This window comes from Osmerus eperlanus, chromosome 1 (genome assembly GCF_963692335.1).
Source record: "Osmerus eperlanus chromosome 1, fOsmEpe2.1, whole genome shotgun sequence".
NCBI classification, from domain to species: domain Eukaryota; kingdom Metazoa; phylum Chordata; class Actinopteri; order Osmeriformes; family Osmeridae; genus Osmerus; species Osmerus eperlanus.
The window spans coordinates 24,758,610-24,774,521 of NC_085018.1; the positions used below are offsets into that span (position 1 = coordinate 24,758,610).

The following is a 15,912-nucleotide window of genomic DNA, read 5'->3' on the forward strand; positions in this document are numbered from 1 at the left end:
AGGGGAGGAGAGGGGAGAGGAGAGGGGGAGGAGAGGGGGAGGAGGTGAGAGAGAGGGGAGGAGGGGGGAGGAGGAGAGGGGGGAGGAGGGGGAGGAGAGGGCGAGGAGGGGGGGAGGAGGGGGAGGAGAGGGGGGAGGCGGGGGAGGAGAGGGGAGAGGAGAGGGGGAGGAGATGGGGAGGAGGGGGGGAGGAGAGGGGGAGGAGGGGGGGAGGAGAGGGGGAGGGGAGGGGGGGAGGGAGAGGGGAGAGGAGAGGGAAAGGAGAGGGGAGAGGAATAAAGAAAACAAGCATCCTTGTTTTCTTTATTCCTTATCCTGTCTGATGTGCACGTCCTGTCTGATGTGCACGTCCTGTCTGATGTATACGTCCTGTCTGATGTGCACGTCCTGTCTGATGTGCACGTCCTGTCTGATGTATACGTCCTGTCTGATGTATACGTCCTGTCTGATGTATACATCCTGTCTGATGTGCACGTCTTGTCTGATGTGCACGTCCTGTCTGATGTGCACGTCCTGTCTGATGTGCACGTCCTGTCTGATGTATACGTCCTGTCTGATGTATACGTCCTGTCTGATGTGCACGTCCTGTCTGATGTATACGTCCTGTCTGATGTACACGTCCTGTCTGATGTACAAGTCCTGTCTGGAGAGCTGAGGAGCAGAGCAAGGGGATCACAGGTGGGCTGACTGGTCACATGACTCGTCCAGCTGGAATGACTCCTCCAAGTATGTGACTCCTCCCACATGTGACTCCTCCTGCTTACGTGACTCCTCCCACCGATATGAGTCCTCCCCCAGATAAGACACTTCCCCAGATATGACTCCTCCCACTTATGTGACTCCTCCCCTGCTCCTCTACAGTACCTGGGACATCAATCCGAGAACGTTGCGCAACGTTTTTGCTAGGGATTCTGGGAAGAACGACACGTTTACTCCAAAGCGTGTGATACATTTGAGGGACTTGGTCTCTCGCTGATGGGTGTGTCAGACAAGGTGGCGTGTTACCGAATCAGCTGCGACGTGTACATACACCCGTATTAAAGAGGAAGTGCGCAGCTGCCATGGTTACGACGCTTGGGTCTGGAACGCACCTCGGTTTCCTCTTAAATAAACGGTTCCCTACATTTCGCCGGGCTGAAAGCGCCCCTGACCTCAGCCTGCACACCTCACATCTCCTAACAGACCCTTCTGTCTCTTTCTCTCCCTTCCTCTCTCCCCTCCTTCTATTTCTCTTTCTCACCTCTTTCTTCTTCCTCCCTCTCTTCCTCTCTCTCTGTCATCCTCTCTCTCATCCTCTCTCTCATCCTCTCTTTCTCACTCCTTCTCCCTTTCTCTCCGTATAACCCCGTCAGCACAGGGGCCCTGGGAGAATGTCGGAAAACCAGATCTCATTCTTCATCCTCTCATCCCGAACCCTCTCCTCCTCCCTCTCTCTCTCCCTCTCTCCCTCTCTCTTTCTCTCTCTCTCTCTCTGTCCTGCTCCCTCTCTCCTGGGGTATTGATCTGCAGTGCTGTGATTGAGTCTCCGAGCTGTAATGGGAGCCCTTAGGTGTCTTCTCTATACACAGCCCACTGACTTATGGTCTATCCATTGTCTACACACCACACACACACACCCCACACAGAAACACACTTAACATACACTTCACACACACACACCTCACACACAGACAAACTGAGACTGCGAACTGCCCATCTTCACCTTGCACTCAACTTAAACACGCTCTTCTGGTTCTCACCCAGGCATGGCAGTCCAGTTCAGAGTCCAGTTCTGCTGGCCAGAAGCTGGGTTAGGATCGATCCAAGACCCTGGAGGTGGTTAGCATCTACCCTGGACCCTGGATCCTGGAGGTGGTTACCATCTAGCCAGGACCCTGGAGGTGGAGAGCATCTAGCCAGGTCCCTGGCAGGTGGAGGTGGGTTAGCATCTACCCTGGACCCTGAAGGTGGAGGTGTTTTAGCATCTAGCCAGGTCCCCAGGGACCCCCCAGCACCCCAGACAGGGCCACATGAGCTGGGTTAGTGCTTGACATGGTGTCCCTGGATGAGCTCTCTGACCTTGTGTTGACCTCTCTGGGAGAGCACCATACATCACAGTCTGGACGAGCATAATGATTATTAGAAAAGTTTGAAAGTGCTGTTTGCAGGTCTGCATCTAGAGTTCTCTACTTCTTCGGGCGTGGAATATACACTGGTTTTATAAACTAAATGGGCCTGTTGCCAGTTGACTTGCAGAGTGTTTAAATTACATTCATTATGTGGGGGCATTTACATTAGTCGAGGACTAGGGGAGCTGACCTCCAAATCGAATTGTATTTGTATTTGTCTATGTTTTTGACTCTCTCTCTCTCTCTCTCTCTCTCTCTCTCTCTCTCTCTCTCTCTCTCCTCTCTCTCTCTCTCTCTCTCTCTCTCTCTCTCTCTCTCCCTCTCTCTCTCTCTCACACACAACACACACACACACACACAAAGTCATTGTAAGTAGTGAATCCCATTAGCTGAGGCTCTGAGTGGAGGCTCTGCTTATCAGATAAATAATGGTAATGATGACTATCCCTCATTGCTGACACCGCCAGCCCCCCCGGGGGGCGCTCTTCAGCAGGCAGACCTCTCTGCTGCTCTAATTGGTTCCTGCCCTGCGGTCTTCTCTGCAGACCTGTGTCGCTGTGGGCCCTTGGTCAAAGACACACACACACACACAAGAAATCTGCAAACAAACAAACATGCCGATTGACAGACGGAGGTTATACTGTCAATCACCCCAGAATATTTTCACAGGGGGGCAATAGAACCCTGATTCACCCCACTACCTAGAACTGAATCTCTGTACAGGGGCAGTAGAACTGCATCTCTGTACAGGGGCAGTAGAACTGCATCTCTGTACAGGGGCAGTAGAACTGCATCTCTGTACAGGGGCAGTAGAACTGCATCTCAGACACCCGCCTGGTGGTCCCACCGCTCAAGACCGCCCGGTCCCAACACAAGCTCTTCTCCTGTCTGGCCCCCCAGTGGTGGAATCAACTCCCCACCTCCATCAGAGACACTGACTGTCTCTCCACCTTCAAGAAAAGGCTCAAGACGCACTTGTTCTGGGAGTACAACGGTACTTAGGAATGGTTCGCTTGACCCGATGTTAGTTTCCTCAAGGATCACAATGACTCTTGCTTAGAGACTTGTTGCTCTTGTGGTAGTGGTAACTGACTTAAATTTTTGTACTCGCTGTGATATATTGTTTTTATTATTGTTGCTTGCTTTTTTTCCACAGGTACACTTGCACTTATAGCAGTTCATGTTGTTTAATTGTAACTTGTTTAACTACATGCCTCTTATGGTTCTTCCCTTTGGGCACTTATTTTGGTTGTTCACAATGTGTGCTTCATGTTTTGGCTACTTGCAATGTTTTGTGGCTATCTCGTTGTTATGATCAGTGACCTATGCACTTTGTAAAGCTCTCTCTTGGAAGTCGCTTTGGATAAAAAGCGTCTGCTAAATGAATAAATGTAATGTAAATATCTCTGTACAGGGCCACATCTCAGTCAGGGCATCCTGGCCAATCTCCTACCATCTTCATCTCATTACTGGCCCCCCTCCAAGACTACAATAACATTTGCAAGCCTGCTAAATCATTTGGAATGGATGAGCAAGGAAGATTAATAATCATACAAATCAGATTAGATAATTGAATTTATTCCTGCAGTGAAAAATTGAAAGAAATAAAGGAAGTTATTCTTCAACAATTACTGAAATAATCCTGTCACAGTTTTAATCTTCCGCTTCACAGCCTCTATCAGAAAATGTACTCTTTTTCCTCTCACACACACACACACACACTATCTACACTTACTTTTTCATACAGAGACACACATGCTCTCTCTCTCTCTCTCTCCTCTCTCTCTCTCTCTTCTCTCTCTCTCTCTCCTCTCTCTCTCTCTCTCTCTCTCTCTCTCTCCTCTCTCTCTCTCTCTCTCTCTCTCTCTCTCTCTCTCTCTCTCTCTCTCTCTCTCTCTCTCTCTCTCTCTCTCTCTCTCTCTCTCTCTCTCTCTCTCTCTCTCCTCTCTCTCTCTCTCCTCTCCTCGCTCTCTCTCGCTCTCTCGCTCTCTCTTACACAACACACCTGGATCGAGGCAAAGCCAGTGTAGCTTTAACAAGGAAAAATCCCCAAATGTTTTCAGAAACACAACAGAGACTTGAGGCAGACCATGTGCCTGACTGAGACCTAAATGTGTTTTTCAAGCTTGGAGGGTTTGGAAGAGACACAGTGGAGCGAACAGGCAGATACTTTCTGAATCATCGCCTCAAAATCAATACCTGCTCTAGCAGGCAAAAAAGGGACGGTAATATAGTTTTATGTTATTGTGTTTTTTTTTTTTTTTCAACACATTTGCTTCATTTTTCAAAGTCCGACGTGTGAGATGGATTTTCTGCGGCCAGTAGAGGTGATGGAGGAGATGGCTAATGGAAGCTCCCCAGTGTCTGCATTGAACTACTGCATCACACGCAGGAATAATAAAAACTAAACAATGAGAATTAGATCTCAGCCTGGCTGATTTAGTCTCACATTCATAGTTGAATTCACTGCCAGATATATTTTGTGCCCAGATATCTACGAGTCTTCCTCATAAATAAACACCGGATATCTATATAGTAGTCTTCATCGAGAACAGACTGGGATTATTCTACATGAAGTAGAGTGTTGTGGTCTGTGCTAGATTAGCACCTGAGGCCACTCCACAATCTCTTATGAAAACAAAGAGTGTTTGCGCCTTTTCGGTTGCGGCCCCTAGACTTGTGGAACAAAACTGCTCACTATCATCCAGTCATCTCCTACCACTGAGGACATTTAAGTCTCGTCTTGAAAAAGTATTTTTATTCTGTGCTGGCTCCCAACATCTACTTTTTTGTCCAGGTGACTCGTGGTTCCATCCAGGTGTGGTCAGGTGCCCCATCATCACATTCTCACAGTCCTGATTTCTGCTGCGTCTGAGGGCTGCTGGTGAGATGAGGACTTGTTCCTTTTCCTGGAGGCTGGATGATAGCAGGTGCAACAGCGGACCTCTGGTGGTTGAAGTCAGTGTTACAAGCACTCTTTCTAATTCCTCTGATCAAATCAGCACACAGCAAAGCAATCTTCTTCAGTTTTGTCACCCTCGGGGGGGGGGGGGGGGGGGGCCTAGTTAGGCCTTTTTCAAAAGTTATCTGTTGTAGTGTTAGAACATTCACTGAGCTGGAATCGCTTTGCCCTGATCCCCTCACCCACCTCACCCGCCTCACCCCCCCACTCCGCCTCACACCCTCCAAGCCCCCTCACCCCCTTCCCCCGCTGTCGAGGGAGACAGGGCCAAAGGTGTCTCCCCACTGGAGGGAGGAAGCACATTCCCTCAGAAGGGAAGTGACCCGTGTCTCAAGGGGGCTGGGTATAGACCAATCAGAGGGGTGCTCCAGCTTGGTGCCTGCCAGGATCATCTTCCTGTCCTCGTCTGACAGTCAACAGAGAAGCATGACTGAACAACTCATCACCCTGCTGCTTCTGAGAGAGAGAGAGAGAAAGAGAGAGTGAAAGAGAGAGAGAGAGAGTGAGAGTGAGAGTGAGAGTGAGAGTGAGAGTGAGAGAGAGAGAGAGAGAGAGAGAGAGAGAGAGAGAGAGAGAGAGAGAGAGAGAGAGAGAGAGAGAGAAATTGGGTAGCATCATAACGGTGGTAAAGAGAGAAAGAGAGAGGGAGTTAGAGGAAGAGGGGGAGAGAGAGACAGTGGGTAGAATAACAGTGGTAAAGAGAGACAGAGAGAGAAAGGGAGAAAGAGAGACAGAAAGAAAGAGAGAGGGAGGTAGAGAAAGAGAGAAAGAGAGGGAGACAGAGAATGAGATAGAAAAGGAGAGAAATACAGACAGAGAATGAGAGAGATAAAAAGGCAGTGTGAACCTGTCACTGTCTGTTAAGTCCCTCAGGGAGCTAATGTTTGTCCATTGGGAGCCAGACAAACATTCCCAGCATGCTTTGTGTCTGACCCACACTCCAAGATAGAACCTTTCCAGGAATACACACATTAGTATCTCACACACACGCACACACGGACACACACACATGGACACACACACACAATGTGGCTGATATCGATATATAAATTAGTTGGGAAAGAACAGCCAAAAACAGGATTGCTGGAAAAAATATATAGTTGGTTTCTGGTTGAAACATTTTCTAAGTACAAAATTCCAAATGGTTCAGAGATTATTTAATAACAGCACATCTCTACAGAGCTGCCTGTCTGTGCCTAGCATGCAGAACAGAAGTGGTCAATAGTGCAGAATTCCCAAAACTGTAACTTATATTCATACTGTAACACATAAATATATATCTCAAAACTGTTTATACTTTGTGCTGAACTAGATCTGTGGTTCCCGAGTTCTAGTGATCCAGATTCTACTGTTCTGGGTTCTGGGGGTTCTACTATTCGAGGTTCCAGCATTCTAGTGGTTTCAGATATCTACAATTCTCATGTGCACATTCTCAAGATTCCACAGGTGATTCAGAGTTCTATTGGTTCCAATTTTCCATTGTTTAGAGTTCACGTCACATGTTGTAACCGTGATTGCAGAACACGTACTCTCAATACACAAATAAAAGAAAACAAATACCAAACCATGCATCTCATATTGGTCTTCAACTTCTACTGGACAGCTGTCTAGTCTCCAACCTGGTCTCCAGCAACCATGTCTGGAGGAGGTCATGTGACCCCCCCAGGTCCAGTCATGGTCTCTCCTGTTCAGAGCTGTCCCATGGCTAGGCTGGATACTGAAGCCCTGAGTCTGCCTGCAGGCGTCCTGGGATGTGGACGTGACCTCAGGTCTCCTGGAGCAGGTTGACCAGGTGAGAAGGTTGACCAGGTGAGCAGGGTGAGCAGGTGAGCAGGTGAGCAGGTGACCAGGTGAGCAGGTGACCAGGTGAGCAGATTGACCAGGTGAGCAGGTGACCAGGTGAGCAGGTGAGCAGGGTGAGCAGGTGACCAGGTGAGCAGATTGACCAGGTGAGCAGGTGAGCAGGTTGACCAGGTGAGCAGGTGAGCAGGTTGACCAGGTGAGCAGGTGACCAGGTGAGCAGGTGACCAGGTGAGCAGTTGACCAGGTGAGCAGGTGACCAGGTGACCAGGCCCCTCTTCAGATCTCCTGGAGCAGGTTGGAGGGGAAGAAGCCCAGCTTGCGTCCGGTGCTCACCTTCAGGTACCCGTTCACCTCCTCCCCCTTCTTCACCACGATCTGGAGGGAGGGAGGAGGGAGGTTGAGAAACCATAGCAGATTGAGTACATAATCCCATAAATGTTTCATTAGGAACATCGACTCTGCAGCTGTTGTTTGTCCTGCAGGTTGATAACATGCTGTTTCATCGATGCTGATCAATTCTTAAAGCCAGACACTGCGGGGATCATTACTGCATCTTCCACACCTGCCGGCTCTGACCCTTAATAAAACTTCTTCACTGCCACAACACTGGCCACAACATTCTGGTCCAACATTCCGACACAAAGACAGACAGACAGACAGACAGACCTGTAGATAGACAGGCAGACAGGAAGACCCGTAGACAGACAGGCAGACCTGTAGACAGACAGACAGGCAGACAGACAGACAGACAGGCAGACCCGTAGACAGACAGGCAGACCTGTAGACAGACAGGCAGACAGGAAGACCCGTAGACAGACAGGCAGACCTGTAGACAGACAGACAGGCAGACAGACAGACAGGCAGACCCGTAGACAGACAGGCAGACCTGTAGACAGACAGACAGGCAGACCTGTAGACAGACAGGCAGACCTGTAGACAGACAGACAGGCAGGCAGACCCGTAGACAGACAGGCAGACCTGTAGATAGACAGACAGACAGGAAGACCTGTAGACAGACAGGCAGACAGGAAGACCCGTAGACAGACAGACAGACAGGCAGACCCGTAGACAGACAGACAGGCAGACCTGTAGACAGGCAGACAGACAGACAGGCAGACAGGCAGACCCGTAGACAGACAGGCAGACCTGTAGACAGACAGACAGGCAGACAGACAGACCTGGTCCTTCTTCAGAGTGATCTGTCCCATCTCTCTGTTTCCTACGAAGGAGCGCGTGACCTTGTAGACCCGTTCCCCCGCACGCACACGGATGATGTAGTTTGCTGGCAGGAAGCCAGACCTTTCCCCGATCTTCCCCTGGAACACAGACCAGGAACATATACCACGGGAAGGTATTCACGCCCTCTGGAACTCATGACAGCATCTGATCGGTTCCCAGACGACAAGCTTGCTGACTGGAGGGACTTCCTCACTGGAGGGACTTCCTCACTCACCCTCCACCACTCCTCGTTGGAGTCATCGATGACTGTGATCCGATCCCCAGCACTGGACACACACACACGACACAAACACACACAAAGTTAGTAATGACCGTGTGGAATTTGCTGTCCAGAACAGAGGGGTGACCTAGACAGGGTATAGGTTATATAAAGACAAGGTATTGGTATAAATACAGTTTATAGGTATGTCTAGACAGTATATAGGTATGTCTAGACGGTAGATGAGTATGTATAGACGGTATGTAAGTTTAGAGTCTCACTGCAGGTCGAGGTCGTCCTTCTCCACAGCTTTGAAGCGGTAGAGCGCCAGGTAGTAGTGAGACTGGCTGAACACACCCAGCTTCCCTGGCTGGGGCTTCTTACTCTGCAACACACACAGACACACACACATCTAGTCCAGTCCTCTGGACACAGGTAGCTATGTATACAGGTAACAATGTAACTACGTATCTATGCAACACAGTGACTGGGTAACCAGGTAACAATGTTACCGGGTAACTAGGTATCCAGGTACCATTGTAACCAGGTTACAGTGTTTCCAGTTAACAGTGTGACCAGATAACAGTGTAACCAGGTTACAGTGTAACCAGGCAACAGTGTAACCAGGTTACAGTGTACCCAGTTAACAATGTAACCAGGTAACAGTGTAACCAGGTAACATTGTAACCAGTTAACAGTGTAACCAGGTAACAGTGTAACCAAGTTACAGTGTAACCAGGCAACAGTGTAACCAGGTTACAGTGTACCCAGTTAACAGTGTAACCAGGTAACAGCGTAACCAGGTGTTACCTTGTCGTCAGCTGCTGCCTTGTCTCCCTTCTTGTCTCCCTCTGCTGCTCCTGACACACAGAACAACACCAGGTTCACTGGCGGCCATGTTGGGCAGCTCTCTCTGTTCCAGCTCTGGGGGACAAGGGGACTGGGTGGCTGGAGGGCTAGGGGACTGGGGGGCTGGAGGGCTAGGGGACTGGGTGGCTGGAGGGCTAGGGGACTGGGGGGCTGGAGGGCTAGGGGACTGGGGGGCTGTAGGGCTAGGGGACTGGGGGGCTGTAGGGCTAGGGGACTGGGGGGCTGTAGGGCTAGGGGACTGGGGGGCTGTAGGGCTAGGGGACTGGGTGGCTGTAGGGCTAGGGGACTGGGGGGCTGTAGGGCTAGGGGATTGGGTGGCTGTAGGGCTAGGGGACTGGGGGGCTGGAGGGCTAGGGGACTGGGGGGCTGGAGGGCTAGGGGACTGGGTGGCTGGAGGGCTAGGGGACTGGGTGGCTGGAGGGCTAGGGGACTGGGTGGCTGTAGGGCTAGGGGACTGGGGGGCTGTAGGGCTAGGGGACTGGGGGGCTGTAGGGCTAGGGGATTGGGTGGCTGTAGGGCTTGGAGACTGGGTGGCTGGAGGGCTAGGGGACTGGGGGGCTGTAGGGCTAGGGGACTGGGGGGCTGTAGGGCTAGGGGACTGAGGGGCTGTAGGGCTAGGGGACTGGGGGGCTGTAGGGCTAGGGGACTGAGGGGCTGTAGGGCTAGGGGACTGGGTGGCTGTAGGGCTAGGGGACTGGGGGGCTGGAGCTCTGGGGGAAAGGGGGGCTGGAGTGCTAGGGGACTTGGGGGTTGGAAGGCTGGGGGGCAGGGGGGCTGGGGGCTCAAGGGTGGAGGAGACAGGGACTCACCTCCCTCTGCTCCTCCCTCCTCCTGCTTGGGCTGGGACTCCTCCTCCTCCATCATCATCATCAGCATCTGGACGAGGAAAGATGAAGATGAGGAGAAATGGATCATGACCATCATCACTGTTATTCTCATCTTCATCATCACCATCATCACTGTTATTCTCATCTTCATCATCACCATCATCACTGTTATTCTCATCTTCATCATCACCATCATCACTGTTATTCTCATCTTCATCATCACCATCATCACTCACGTTCTTCTTGTCCTCTGATCCCTTCTTGCGTTCCTTGTTGGCCATGATGACTCCCACACGCAGCGTCTCAAACACAGGGTCGCTCCTGTTGGACTGAGCTGGACACGAACACACACACGCAGGCCCCACACACACACACACACACACACACACGCAGCCCCCGCACACACACACACGCAGCCCCCACACACACACACACACACACGCAGCCCCCCCACACACACACACGCATGCAGGCCCCACACAAACACACACACGCACGCAGGCCCCACACACACACACACACACACACATTTTGAAGTCAGTGGTTGTGAAAAATGAAAGAAAAGAGGAGAGGGACTGATGGAGGAGGAGAGAGGATAGGGAGGGGGCGGGGTAATGGACTGGACAGGAGGGGACGGGGCAGACAGGGGAGGGGGCGGGGCAGGCAGTGGAGGGGGCGGGGCAGACAGTGGAGAGGACGGGGCAGGCAGGGGAGGGGGCGGGGCAGGCAGGGGAGGGGGGGGCAGGCAGTGGAGGGGGGGGGCAGGCAGGGGAGGGGCGGGGCAGGCAGGGGAGGGGGCGGGGCAGGCAGGGGAGGGGGGGGGCAGGCAGGGGAGGGGGGGGGGCAGGCAGGGGAGGGGGGGGCAGGCAGGGGAGGGGGCGGGGCAGGCAGTGGAGGGGAGGGGGCAGGCAGGGGAGGGGCGGGGCAGGCAGGGGAGGGAGGGGGCAGGCAGTGGAGGGGGGGGGCAGGCAGGGGAGGGGCGGGGCAGGCAGGGGAGGGGGCGGGGCAGGCAGGGGAGGGGGGGGCAGGCAGTGGAGGGGGCGGGGCAGGCAGGGGAGGGGGGGGCAGGCAGTGGAGGGGGGGGCAGGCAGGGGAGGGGGCGGGGCAGGCAGGCAGGGGAGGGGGCGGGGCAGGCAGGCAGGGGAGGGGGCGGGGCAGACAGGGGAGGGGACGGGGCAGGCAGGGGAGGGGGCGGGGCAGGCAGGCAGGGGAGGGGGCGGGGCAGGCAGGGGAGGGGGCGGGGCAGGCAGGGGAGGGGGCGGGGCAGACAGTGGAGGGGGCGGGGCAGGCAGTGGAGGGGGCGGGGCAGGCAGGCAGGGGAGGGGGCGGGGCAGGCAGTGGAGGGGGCGGGGCAGGCAGTGGAGGGGGCGGGGCAGGCAGGGAAGGGGGCGGGGCAGGCAGGGAAGGGGGCGGGGCAGGCAGTGGAGGGGGCGGGGCAGGCAGGGGAGGGGGCGGGGCAGGCAGGGGAGGGGGCGGGGCAGGCAGGGGAGGGGAGGGGGGGGCAGGCAGGGGAGGGGGTGTTGACTCACTGCCCTGCTGGGGAGACACGGTGGTGTTCTGCTGACTGCTGTAGAGAGGGGAGCTGTAGGCTCGTCTAAACCCTGGAGGCTGGAGGAGAGGAGAGGAGGATGGGAGGAGAGGAGGATGGGAGGAGAGGAGAGGAGGATGGGAGGAGAGGAGAGGAGGATGGGAGGAGAGGAGAGGAGGATGGGAGGAGAGGAGAGGAGGATGGGAGGAGAGGAGGGGAGGGGAGGGCCGGAGAGGAGAGGAGGAGGAGAGTAGAAGGGGAGGAGTGTAGAGGCATGGAGAGGAGGAGGAGACAGGACACAATAACTGTTACAATCTGTCTGTTACAATCTGTCTGTTACAATCTGTCTCTCTGAGTTACACAGAAGAAGAGGAGAGGACAGATGAGAGGAGTCGAGATGGGAGGAGAGGAGAGGAGAGAGGAGGGGAGGAGAGGAGAGGAGAGAGGAGGGGAGGAGAGGAGAGGAGAGAGGAGGGGAGGGGAGGAGAGGAGAGGAGAGAGGAGGGGAGGAGAGGTGAGAGGAGGAGAGTTGAGAGGAGGGGAGGAGGGGTGAGAGGAAGGGAGGAGAGGAGACGGGAGGAACCTCACAATCTTTCCGAAGCATCTCTGGAACTCCACGTAGGACTGGCACTCATGGTGGATGTTGGTCTTACAGTCCTTACACCTCAGAGCAAACTTGTTATTCACTGCAACACAGGCAGAACGCACACATGCACGCACGCACACACACACACAAAGTCAGGTCCTGTTCTGTTGTTCTGTAGAAGCAATTGTTGTTTAGCAGGATGTATTTTCAAGATTTAGGATCCTTAAAGAGTAACTCTGCTATGTCAGCCTTATGTCATGCAAGTGTGGCCACGCCCCTGACGAGCCACGCCCCTGACGAGCCACGCCCTGACGAGCCACGCCCTGACGAGCCACGCCCCTGATGAGCCACGCCCTGACGAGCCACGCCCTGACGAGCCACGCCCCTGACGAGCCACGCCCCTGACGAGCCACGCCCCTGATGAGCCACGCCCTGACGCCTGTGACAGGAGCTCAGGCTTGGAGGGACTCACAGACGATCATGCGAGCGCACACATCACAGAACTTGGGCTTCTTGCAGTAGTGGTCCTTGAACTTGTGGGGTTTGTCATTGACCGGTCTGACGGGCTCAGGGGGCGGAGGCTCCTCCTCCTCCTCCTCCACCTCCTCATCGTAGATGAAGTACACCTGGGAGGGAGGGAGGGAGGGGTGGAGGGATGAAGCAGTGGAGAGATGAGAGTGTGGAGAGATGAAGGGTGGAGAGATGGGAGTGGAGAGATGAAGGGTGGAGAGATGAAGGGTGGAGAGATGGAGGGATGGAGGAAAACATGGGAACCCCCCGACACATATCGAATGTCAGTCTGTAAGCATGCTCACTCACATAACTCTATAAACACACACACACACACACAGACACGCAGAGGAATGCAGAGCTTTTAAATTAACCTCACACAGGGACCGACTGAAGTCCCAACTGTGTCTATAAAAGACTTTGACATTGTCCATAAATAAACACTGTTAAGCACACACATCATCACACACGCACACACACACACAGTCACACACATACAGTCACACACACACTCACCGCCCCACATATCCAGGATAAAGCCCCCAGTGTTGCCTCTGTGAAAGCTGTTACCTTTCAGCCTACAGTAGCTCACCTGTTCCCTGAGACGTCTTCTGCCCGGCCTTCTACAGCTCTGGTCTAAACACACTCTCATTATCAGTCTTAATACACTATATTAGTCTAAACACACTCTCATTATCAGTATTAATACACTATATTAGTCTAAACACACTCTCACTCTCATTATCAGTCTTAATACAGTATATTAGTCTAAACACACTCTCATTATCAGTCTTAATACACTATATTAGTCTAAACACACTCTCACTCTCATTATCAGTATTAATACTCTCTCATTATCAGTCTAAACACACTCTCACTCTCATTATCAGTCTTAATACACTCATTATCAGTCTTAATACACGGTCACTCTCATTATCAGTCTTAATACACTCTCATTATCAGTCTCACACTGTTACTCTTAATTTAGTTTGTTAGGTGTGTATGTGTTAGAGTGTGTGTGTGTGAGGAGGTGTGTGTTAGTGTGTGTGTGTGTTCTAGTGTACCGTATTGTCCTCCTCTTTTACAACATTATCAGGAGCTGGAGGGTTGTCATGGATATCCAGAGAATCCTTGTCATCCAATCTGAGGAAGAGGAGGAGGGGGAAGAGGAGGAGGAAGCGTATGTGGTTTGGGGTCAGATGAAGGTTTATAGGTTTATATGAAAGAATCCATCTGTTCCAACTCACTGGTCATACTGAGCCATGGTGCCTGGAGGTGACCTTTAGGTGCTATGTGTCTGTTTCACCGCCAGAGGGTACTGGAGACCCAGGGAAACAGCTGTTAGGCTGCAAATGCTGTCACTCCTTGAAGATGCACAGCAGAAGTCCTGCCATATAAACAGAGATAAGAAGTTACTTCAGTAGATTTTTCTGTTATCAGTACTTTATCTTTACTAGTTTTAACTTTTCACTCTATTTTCTACTTCTTATATTTTCAAGCCAGGCTCGCAACTTTAGTTTTAACCTGTATTTGTTGGCATGATCAATACTGTTTCGTCATTGCCTGCCTTTTTTCATTTCCTGGCTATCACGCACAACAAACGTCTACGAAGCTACCATGGAGTAAGGCAGAAGGCAAATATATTTCATTAAAAAAGGTTGAAAGATATTTCTGACAAAAAAACAGTACAAATTAAAATTTAAAATGAACTAGAAACTTTTTTGTGTCCTGTTGTGTGGGAAAAAAAGAAAATTTTGTGTCATGTTGTGAAATATATATATTTTTTAAATAACATAAAATCGAAGTGTGAAGGATGGGGGGCTATTGAGTGAAGGATGTGTGTACTTTTGCCATCTCTGCGTTTAAATAAGCTTTCAAACACAGGGCTCGTGCCACGTAGGTGCCAATTCTCTCATTATAACAGAAATATATCATATTAATCTGCTGGCAGACAGACAGGATGACACTGTTCAAAAGCAATGGCAGAAATTACCTCAATATCACAACTTCACTACAAGGTATCCAAACCTTGAAAGAAGATAGATTGCTTCTATTTTAACAATCTCAACCAAACCCACTGCAAACTCCTGTTGTGAATCTGAAACCAAGAACACAATGAGTTTCCTGTCCCTGGAGCAAGGCAGACCTATCCTGGGTACAGGTGAAGCAGGGCTGGCTCAGACCCTGACAGCTGACCAGCTACTAACCTCCAAAGAGGAACTCATCTTCAAGCACATTTGATTGATACAGAGGTCGCTTTCATCAGAGAAACATAAACATGATGGATACGTCAAAAATATGAGAGAAGATTGAGGATCTGAAGCTCCACAGGATTTCAGTGTTCAGAGTCAAGGAACCGTTTGTATTTATCAGGAACGGTGCAACAATAATATCTACAATACTACAATATTACATAGCACAATGCAACAGTACCATCTCAACTAGCCTACAGCATAACATAGTAAGAGTGCAGCAATAACATCTTGACAGTATTAAATAGCAGTGCAGCAATAACATGAACTAACACAATACAGTGTAGCCACGTGAGAACAGCTCATGTAACAGAATATCCAGCCAGCTAGCGGGGTCCTGCAGGATCACACACCCAGGATCTGAGATCAGACCTGCTGAAGCTGTCCGAACGATGTTCCTCTGGTCCCAGGTCGTCTGCTGCGAGAGGAACGTGGAACTTACGGCGAGGTTCCTGCCAGGGTCCTGCCGATCTCACCGAAACAGAACGTCCCACACGCACGCGCACACACACGCACGCACACGCCGAGAGGTCCGGTGAAGCGCAGCGGGGTGTGAGGAGGTTAGGAGACACTGCAAACAGAGAACAACAGGTGGGAGAGTTACTCAGCTATGCAGCCCAGCCTGTGTGTGTGTTTGAGGGTGTGTATTTGTTTCAGGGTGTGCTTGAGTGTGTAAGTGTGTGTGGGCAGGTGAGGGGTTTAGCATTAGTCTGTGTTTGAATGTGTGTGTGAATGAGTTTAATTGTGAGTTGTATGCAAGGTGTGTGTGTGTGTGTGTGAGGGTGCGTGTGTGTTTCTGTCCGTGTGAGTGTTTGACAGGGTGTGTGTGTTTGACAGGGTGTGTGTGTTTGACAGGGTGTGTGTGTGTGTGTACGTCCGTGTGACTGTTTGAGACAGCTGAGGCCCTCTGTCTCTGGTTGACAGGAGAGATGACAGCATGTGCTCTCTGTGTCCTGGGTACGACCATACACACACACACACACACACACAAACACCTTCCTGGGTGACAGCTCCTCTGTAGGCTAGTG

General features: G+C 51.8%; 1 protein-coding gene across 10 annotated transcripts; it reads right to left on the minus strand.

Moving 5' to 3' along the window:
• Positions 1–6,847: 6,847 nt before the first annotated feature.
• On the minus strand, positions 6,848–15,470 carry LOC134028682 (SH3 and cysteine-rich domain-containing protein 3-like). Of its 10 annotated transcripts, none has more exons than XR_009931569.1 (15): positions 15,257–15,374; positions 13,880–14,019; positions 13,697–13,775; positions 12,595–12,748; positions 12,125–12,222; positions 11,538–11,616; positions 10,245–10,342; positions 9,991–10,057; positions 9,122–9,171; positions 8,593–8,696; positions 8,327–8,378; positions 8,052–8,189; positions 7,134–7,248; positions 7,028–7,077; positions 6,848–6,862 (listed from the first exon to the last, which is right to left on the minus strand). XR_009931569.1 is itself a non-coding variant. In XM_062472440.1 (15 exons), the coding sequence occupies exons 2-13, from the start codon at positions 13,894–13,896 to the stop codon at positions 7,150–7,152; spliced, it is 1,035 nt and encodes a 344-aa protein (XP_062328424.1). In that variant the 5' UTR covers positions 13,897–14,019; positions 15,257–15,374; the 3' UTR covers positions 7,028–7,046; positions 7,079–7,093; positions 7,134–7,149. The 10 variants fall into 10 exon arrangements, 8 of the variants coding, with proteins under 8 accessions (XP_062328397.1, XP_062328368.1, XP_062328415.1 ...); XR_009931568.1 differs by lacking the exon at positions 6,848–6,862 and adding an exon at positions 6,929–6,953; XM_062472440.1 differs by lacking the exon at positions 6,848–6,862 and adding an exon at positions 7,079–7,093 and having other exon boundaries at positions 7,028–7,046.
• Positions 15,471–15,912: the final 442 nt, after the last annotated feature.